Here is a 9,683-nt window from a genome sequence, read left to right as displayed (position 1 = left end):
ATTGTGCATCGCAGCATCTCCTTATATGGTTATTTTGATGCAAGCTTTTGTCTTTAAAGCTGCACTTCTTTTGTAACCATTGCGATAACATCAATTTCTTACATGAGATACCTAATAAACAGTAGTACAATGAGACAAATTATTACGTGACAAATACAAAATATGTCATATCATGACACAACCCCCCATTTCAAGATAGTACTGCTATCTACAATAGTATTTTCACGTATGAAACTAATTTGTCCGTACATATACATGACAATATCAACATTCGATAATCCCCTCGCTATGGGTAAACATGCCCTTCTTACTCTGGACATCGGCTTAGGAAGTCTGCCCCAACGTTATCTGTTCCCTTGACAGCGGTCACGTGGTAGCGGTAGGATTGGAGGGCAAGTGCCCAGCGCAAGACTTGGTTGTTTTGCAACTTAGCCTTGGCAATGTACATGAGGGGACGATGATCCACCTCAAGTTCAAACTCTCTCCCATATAGGTAAACATCGAACTTTTTTACTGCCCATGCAATTGCGAGGCACTCTCGCTCTATGACGGCATACCGTCGCTCTGTGTCTGACAACTTCCGGCTGATGTATGCGATAGGGAACTTCTCTCCCTCTACGCGCTGCATCAGTACTGCGCCGATGCCTACGTCAGACGCGTCGGTCGCAAGTATGAACGGGGATTCATGGTCTGGAAGATGGAGTATGGGGGATGAAGTCAGTCGGGACTTCAGCGTGTTGAACGCCTGCTCTTCCAGGGGTCCCCAGTCTACGCGGTTGGCTCTGTCTTTCTTTGTTAAGTCCGACAGCGGTGCGGCGATAGCTGCGAAGTTCGGTATGAACTTGCGGTAATACCCAGCTAGCCCTAGAAACGCGCGTACCTCCCGCTTTGTTTGCGGCACTTCCGCCTGTAAGATCTGCTCTACTTTCTCAGGGTGAGGCTTCAGCGTGCCGCCACCTACGACATGCCCTAGAAAGTCGAGAGTCTTGAAGCCCACATGACATTTACTTGGCTTCGCGGTCAACCCAGCATCTGCAAGCCTCGAGAGTACAGCTTGCAAGGAATCCAAGTGTTCTTCCCAGGTCTTGGAGAACACAAGGATATCGTCGATGTAGTTCACTACATTGTCGAGTCCAAACAGCACTTCTCGCATCAGCCGTGAGAAGGTAGCTGGTGCATTCACCATACCAAACGGCAGCACGGTGAAGTGAAACAGGCCTTCAGCGGTGACGAATGCTGTTTTCTCCTTATCAGACTCGGCCATGGGTATCTGCCAATACCCCTTGCTGAGGTCGAACTTCGAAAAGTACTTACCTCTTGACAGCTTCGCCAGGAGAGTGTCAGCAATCGGAATAGGTTCTGGATCGAACACAGTTATAGCATTCAATTTGCGGTAGTCGACGCAAAACCTGTTACTTCCGTCCTTCTTTTTCACTAGTACGATCGGTGACGCGTACTTGGATCGTGATTTCTCTATCACGCCCATCTTTAGCATTTCGCTCAATTCTGCTTTTACCGCAGCTTGCATAGATTGTGGTAGGGGATACGGCTTGCTTACCACGGGGTCAGCGGTAGTGAGTGTCACTGAGCATTCCATTGCGTTTGTTCGCCCTGGTACATCGGTTAATTGTGCATCGAACTGATTTAGCAGATCGGCTACCTGCGCTGCTTGTGACTCAGTAAGTTCCGCATCTATCACCACGTCGGCCACGCTCTCATTCTGCGATAAGGCGGGCAGTCCTATGCACGGTCGATCGAGATCGGGTTCGACCTCCTCTTCGACTACGGAGATGGCATTCGCATGGACTTCATTGTCCCTACTTCGCGCACGGTCAACATACTTCTTCAAGAGGTTAACATGGTAGGTCTTGACCTTGCCATTGACCTCCACTCTCACATCACATCGCCCTAGTGTGCCTGTGACCGTATACGGTCCCTGCCATTGCATCAGGAGTTTGCTTGCGCTCGTTGGCCTCATAATGAGCACTTTATCGCCAACCTCAAACTTCCTGTCACGCGCCTTTGCGTCATAGTACTTGGCATATCTTTTCGATGCGCGCTTGAGCTCCTCATGCGCCACTTTGCAAGTCTCCTCGAGTCTCGCTCGCAGGTCCACAACATACTCGTATGTTGTTTTGACCTCTTCGTCGACTGTTTCCGCTTCCCAGATTGTCTTAATCAAGGAGAGAGGTCCACGTACAGTCCTACCATACAGCAGCTCAAACGGACTAAAGCTAAGGCTAGCTTGTGGTACCTCTCTATACGCGAACAACAATGCCGGTAAATAACGGTCCCAATCTTTGGGTCGCTCTGCACTCATTCGTCGCAGCATGGCTTTGAGAGTTCCATTGAATCTCTCAACCAACCCATTGCACATGGGATGGTACGGAGTTGTGTTAAGCTGCTTTACGGACAGCAAACGCCCTAACTCCCTCATTAGCTCAGAAGTGAACTGCGCCCCTCTATCAGAGAGAATCTCGTCTGGCAAACCTAAGCGGCTAAACATCTCGACAAGCGCCTCAGCCACACGCTCGGTTTCAATGCTCGGTAATGCAATAGCTTCGGGATAGCGAGTTGCGTAATCGACCAGCGTCAAAACATACCGATTCCCACGATCGGTCTTGGGGTCAAAAGGTCCTACGAGGTCAATCGCCACGCGCTTGAACGGAGTATCAATGAGCGGCATGCTCGCGATCGGCACGCGACCCACACTCCCCTTATTCACGGTGCGCTGACAGATATCACACGATATGCAATATCGCAGGACGTCATCTCCCATACCTGGCCAATAGAAGCTTTGTTGTAATCGGTCGAGTGTTTTCTGTGTTTTTAGGTGCCCAGACATTATGCCATCATGGGCAAGCGCCATTAATCCATCACGGTATGCGCTCGGTACGGCCAATTGTCGAACTGGCTTGCCATATTCCAATCTTGTAGATTGGAATTCGCGATAGAGCAGGCCTCGATGCACCAGAAACTTGCTCTCATTTCCTTTGCTTGTGGTCGTTTTCTGACCACTCTCTGCTGCTCGCCAAGCCTTCGCAAGCGTCGGGTCAGCCTTTTGCGCTGCTTCATACTCACCTTTACTCGTCGCGAGTGAGAGTGCACTTGCTGTCGGCAGTGGTTTGAGGGGTTTCGCACTTTGCGCTTTCTGGCCACGTGTCTCTACTGCCCCTCCCTCGGATGATGCTACCATCTCTTCTTCATCTACCACTACCTCGTCACTATGGAGTGACCACTGTGGATCGGGATTATTTTGGTCCCTGACCCCGGGAATATTCCCCAAAATGAGCTCATACATTGGGTCTTCCATAACCAGAGCTTCCACTTCCCCAGTGTAGAAAGGCGTGTCTACCCATACCCTAGCAATGGGGAATTCTCTGACAGTCCCGTCTATCAAAACCACCCTCTTGTTCTGCCCTGCAACAATCTGAGGGGTTCTAACAAACACTGACTTAACCACGGCTGTACTACAGCCACTGTCCCTTAGAACGGACACTACATGCCCTCCTACTTTTCCCTGAAGAACAGGCATGTTCACACCTGATGGTCTGACTCCCGAAGAGCATCCTGCCTCGAGAAGGGGTATTTCATCCCCCGAAGCTAGCTTCACATACGAGCCCGGCTGTCTTGCCGTTTCATATCTAACGGTGTTAGCCTCAATACAGGCAGCCCCCTTTCGGTCCTGACTAGTCTTCTCCTCAGACCCCTTCATTTCATCCAAAGCAGCAGCCCGGTTTGGTCTCGGACTATTCGTTTTGGCCTGGCAGTTTCGAGCCAAATGACCTGCCTTCCCACAAACATAACAACCACTTGACCCCTTATTTCCTTGTGGGCCACTGAATTTGGAAGCCAAATGACCCTGACTTTGGCCCTTGTCAGGTCGTTTTTGGTCTTTGTAGGAGTGGTTCTTTTGTTCCTTATGGGGGTGGGCCTGACTGTATTGATCCGCTAGCTTCGTCATTTCATCTAAGTTTGCCGGATGTCTCTCGCGGACAAACTGCTTCAGCTCTTTCGAGCTCCTGGCATAAATTTGATCCATTATCATCAATTGAATTAGGTCATCAAACTCAGCCCTAAAACCAGCTAACTCTAACCAACGCAAGAGATAGCGCTTCAGCCTCTCGGCTAACTGACTGTGAGTCTCGCCAGGCTCTACCTGCGAGCTCCGGAATTTAGCTCTAAATCCCTCTTCGTTTAACTCATACCTTTGGAGTAAGGCGGCCTTTAATTCATCGTAATCATTTGCAAGTTCTGACGGCATTCGGGAATACACTTCCAGGCCTTTGCCCGTCAACAGTGTGCTGAGGGGTAGGGCCCACTGAGTTCTGGCCCATCCCATACTCTCAGCGTATCTCTCAAATCTGCATAGATAGGAATCTAAGTCATCTGTTTTCTCATTGAAGAGAGGTAATTTCACCTTTTTCATGCCATTACTAGGAGACTCATTCCTAGGTCTGGCTGCTGCAATTTGCAGCTCCAGCTCTTTCATTTCTTTCAAATGTTCCCTTTCCTTTTGTCGTTCCTCTCTTTCCTTTTGTCGCTCCTCTCTGAGCTTTTCTTCCTTCAAGTCTAGTTTCTCCTTTTCATCCTTAGCAAAATCGACCAATTCCTTGCCTGTCAGCCCTGCCTCCTTCCCCACTTTTATGAGTTCAGAATACACATCCATTGCAATGTACAGTCACGTTACTATAGCAACAATCACTCCAATGTAATCTGACCTTAAGACACTGGACCTTGAGCCTAACTCTCACTGGTCAGACAAGTGGCCACTGGCGGTCTAACCTTTGGCTTCTTGTTTCGAGTTGTCAGTTGCACATAAGTTGACTGGTCTAGTTATTAACTTTTAACAATTGCTGCCCGGATTCTCCACCAATTCTTGTCACAGGGGACTTTCCTCTGAATGTGGGGAACGAAAGTCCTCCCTGCGACTGGGATCTTTTCTATAGTCAAAGGTTGACTTTCTCTAAATGCAGCAGATTGTTAGCAGACCATTCACTCATTCAACTCTTTCGACTTGTGCAACTACAGTGCCTCGAAAGAAGTAGCCAATCACACAGTGTTCTTACAATATAACAATCAGTAAAATTTATTATCTGGTCTCAAATTGTGGTCGTTTACAATAATAACATATTACAAACTTTAATACAGATATCCAATTCCACTTGTCTTGAGCTTGGTTGCTCTGCTCGTTGGTTTATTCTAGAAGCTCCCGTGCTTGGTTGCTCTAGGTTGTCGACGATGCCCTGCCTGAGGTAGCGGGTCGTCTCCCCTTACTTCTGGTCCTCTCTGGAACCCTAAACGTGGTCCTCGCTGGAACCCTAAACACCCTGTTAATTTAATAACATGATACCTCCCTTATAATTTGTGGTCTTTGGTTATTCCTGATTCTATTCATATAACTTCAACAAAACATATGATTGTATATTCCATCATATTAACATTGATTAGCCACACATAATTTCCATAATAATGTTTCACCATGGATCATTATCTTTCAATGTTGAATAGGGGTGATTAATCAGCCCATTAAAATCTAAGCGTTGCTCTAATTCTCTATTCCTTTCACAATGCAATTAAAATTCGGTTTGACATACAAACATCACACATACAATGCAATATCGGGAATTACATAGGAACTTACAAGGCATAAACGACTTCAATTAAATGATCGTGTACTTACAACAGTTGTTGGTGTTTACACTCGAATCCTCCTAGATTCTCTGCTGGACGGTCAGGCTGTCCAAGCCGAAATGCAACAATCCCTGAATCACACTGATTCCAAATAACACTCTGCTACTCTCTAACTTCGCAATCTCGAAGTAACGTAGCCTGGTCCTGAGTGTTCCGCAAATAATGTGGCATCTGAATTTTATGCCCAATCACTGCATATTTATACATTTGTTGGACCATAGGTCTCCATGTAAAATTAATTAGATGAAGTGACTTCCTAGAAAGTTTTCACAGAAGTCCTGCCCCCTTTTCTTATTGGTTGGCGTTTTCTGTCTGTCAAAACTTTCCTGAGTATCTCATTTTGCATTGGTCAGCCTCTGCTTGACGTCACCACTTCCTGTCTACAGAAACCAAAATTCTTTGAAGTGGTCCTGTTTTGACCTAGCTAGAAACTTGTGTTTGACGTCGTGAATGACGTCCACATACCAGTTAGTATGAGGCATACTACCAGGGATACCCTTTCCTCGTATTTTGACGTCATGTAGGATTTACTCATCCCCAAAACATTTAATTCCAAATCACTCTCTTTTACCTTGATTGTGCATCGCAGCATCTCCTTATATGGTTATTTTGATGCAAGCTTTTGTCTTTAAAGCTGCACTTCTTTTGTAACCATTGCGATAACATCAATTTCTTACATGAGATACCTAATAAACAGTAGTACAATGAGACAAATTATTACGTGACAAATACAAAATATGTCATATCATGACAATGATGATGATGATGACGTGTGTGTCTGTGTGTCTGTGTGTGTGTGTGTGTGTGTGTGTGTGTGTGAAGAGAAACCTCTTATGAAACATGGAAGAGCATAACTCGTAGGAGGAATTCAAAGTTTATTTGATGAAAATTGGTTTTGAAATGGCTGAGATATTCAAAAATAAGGCAATCCTAATAAAAGATGGGACCCACCTTTTGTTGAGATCGCTTTGTTTAACAAAGTACACCTACAATTATTACATGTACAAAATCGGGTTTTACACAGAAAAGTTGCAGTGTCTTTTCGTATACACATGAAGTTTTATACATACATTTAGGCCTATACATGCATTTCTTCTAAGAAAACAAACAATTACACGCACATGTAAAAGGCGTAGAGCTAATAAAGTCAAGGGGATAGAAAGAAATGAAGAGTTTGTTTGCAAGAACCGATAAGTCCATTTTTGACAAATGGAGATATTTGCGATTAAAGGTCAAGAGAAATATAGAGAATGATAAGAATTTTTTTTTGCTTCTTTTGACCATAACTTTAATAATATACCTTTTTATGTAGTGACCAATATATCATTTAAAAGGTATTATTTTGTACTTTATGACAGAGATCGTACTTCAAAATCTTCAAAAATGGACTTATCGGTTTTTGCAAACAAACCCTTCAAATCAAACGAGACGAGAAAATGAAAGAAATGCACTCGCTGTAGCAATAAATGACAGGGAACAAGCTGAAATACAATGTGGGCCTACGTTTCATTCCACTCTTCACAAGAGTTTCACTGTTTCTGATGGCCGTAATAACACAAGAGCGTAGATTGCAATTGTGACCCTGCGCCACAAAACAAACAAAATGTCGCCTGACATGAAATTTTAGTTAAGAACATATTCTGGAAGAGCAGACTTTTAGCTTTAAAATGGTGTATAACTCAAACCAATTTGACTCTCCTAACCTATCTAAATATTGGAAAGAAGGCACACACTCAGGAAAAGTGTGAACTGAGAAAAGAGGCTCCGAAGTACCGTGTCTATTCAAGCGCTTAATCTTTACCAAGCCGTGCTGGCTGTGCGATGAATGGGACAAAAAAGAGGATGTAAACCACCGGAGTAACAACAATAAGCCAGTTCACAGTTAGCACTAGTCTGCAATTACCTCTCCAACCAACCACAGACTTTGCAAAACATGGAATTGTCTTCAAGAGGAGCAGTTGAAAACAGCAATGCAGGCAGTGTTAATTTACATGTCATTGCTGCATGAATGGCTTTTGTTAATGTTGCTAAAAAGAATGCACTTTCACCTGTACATACCAATCTGCACCTGGTTCATTTACAACACAGTTGTCAAGAAGCCCTATCTAGGTTCTGAATACCTCAGTTGCAACACCATTTCAAGAGAAGGTCTGCAATGACCTTTATCTGCACATGCTCAGATCGTAACTGTGAACTGGCTTATGAAGGGATTATCAGATTAAATTGAAATTGATTATGCCTTATTAAGACATTCTGTCCTTGATTAATTTTCTTTAACTTTCAAAGCAGTAGAGTTATCCCTTCAAAGGTTATAGGACTTGAAAGTGAAGAGTGTGTACAAGGTTTTTAAGAAATGAAAACGGGACTCTAAAGACACACTTGTTCACACTGTTCTGCCAAATAATGTTCCAGAAAAACGGCTAAAAAGCACACTTTCCTGCCCGTTTTACGTTCCCAAATTTTACCATAATGTAGAAGAAGACTTGCTCTTTTAGAAAATATGAAAAAGTCAACATCGGCTCGGTTGACCCTTTTCACCTATATTCAGTCCTCACACAAAATCAGTGTGTGCGACTTTTTGTTCGTTTTGTTCGTGCACGGTCACAATTAGTATCGTGGGCTTGAACCGAATGCAAACGTGCCTATGTAACTTTTTTCAGAATCCTGCGAACGTAATACGACTATTTAAGTCATAGCAAAGGCTTTCATAATGGATTGCTAAAACGCAATTCACTTAACCTTTCGACAGCTAGAAATGATACAAGCACTGGTTTACATTTTGTCAGTTACCATGGCGGCATGAATTCCATGTGTTACCATGTCACACACAAAAACAGTGGAGAACAGCATTTAACTTCTCAATGAATTCATGCAAAAAATAACGTCTTACCTATTATAGTGACTGATTGGTAGGACAAGTTCGATTACATTCCACTCTTCACAGTGAAGCTTATTAAAAGAGATGTACATTTGAAATCTGCTTGTTGAGTATACTTGATTGTTTTTGTTTAATAGCCTTTATTTCTAAGTCCACGCATGTGTTTTTTTTTTCCTGCTTGAGACATGTTGGAGTCGCAGAATATAGTAATCATTTCAAATAATGAATGTATTATCCTGACAATGATGAAGAAGTGAAGAAGGAGTGGGAGGGGCGAGCTCATTCTCCGGAGGAGAAAATACCTCTACTTTCATCATCAGTATACATGTACAAATGAAATTATAAATTACGACGGCATTCTACGTCGCCTAGTGATAAAAGTTTGTATAGAATCGCGTGTATTTCTGTCTGCCTGTTTACATGTGTGTGTGTGTGTGTGTGTGTGTGTGTGTGTGCGTGTGTGTATGTGTGTGTGAATGTGTGCGTATGTGTTTATGTGTCCAAAGAGAGTATGAGTATGCTGGTATCCCCATTTCAAAGTGAACATGCCTCTCCTGAATTGTTATGATGTGGTGATGATGAATTTCAGACTACCGATAAACGTGAGGCTATAATTATCACCTATTAGTAAAGCCTAGGACGAAGATGATGGGGGTGAGAGCGGATAAAATGGGCATTAAAACAGGAATTTTAAAGGTTCTATGTACTTGACCTCAAAACACACACTCACACGTATGCGCACACGTATTAACTAACGCATAGGACAGTATGTTAATTACAACGGGTCTAGGGCAATTACCCCGGACCCTTCCCCTGACCCTAATGCTAGTCCTAATCCTGAACCTAATCCTAACCCTAACCCAAACTCCTAACCCTAAACCTAACCCTTACCCTAATATTTACTCTAACCTTACCATAACCAGTATTTAGCCGGGGTAATTGCCCTCTGGGGGTAATTGCTCGGATTACAACACCACATTTTCTCACTACTTGAATTTTACTCTATTAGGTTTTTCGGAATGTCAGAGCCTTATTTTATTTTTCGGATTCACGAACCTTCATTTTTGGGATCAACGAACCTTTGGAATTACGAACCCTGTTACATTATGGT

The 9,683-nt window shown here is 43.8% G+C and overlaps 1 protein-coding gene across 1 annotated transcript; it reads right to left on the bottom strand.

The window, feature by feature from the left end:
- Nucleotides 1–307: 307 nt before the first annotated feature.
- LOC140234407 (uncharacterized) lies at nt 308–4,669 on the bottom strand. The gene has a single exon (XM_072314458.1). The coding sequence runs from the start codon at nt 4,667–4,669 to the stop codon at nt 308–310; it is 4,362 nt and encodes a 1,453-aa protein (XP_072170559.1).
- Between the last annotated feature and the right edge of the window lie 5,014 nt (nt 4,670–9,683).

This window comes from Diadema setosum, chromosome 10 (assembly GCF_964275005.1).
Source record: "Diadema setosum chromosome 10, eeDiaSeto1, whole genome shotgun sequence".
NCBI classification, from domain to species: domain Eukaryota; kingdom Metazoa; phylum Echinodermata; class Echinoidea; order Diadematoida; family Diadematidae; genus Diadema; species Diadema setosum.
This window is presented reverse-complemented; position numbering and strand designations above follow the sequence as displayed.

Excerpts from the sequence above, each read along its gene's own strand:
- LOC140234407 (XM_072314458.1), bottom strand. The coding sequence starts at position 4,669 with ATGGATGTGTATTCTGAACTCATAAAAGTGGGGAAGGAGGCAGGGCTG.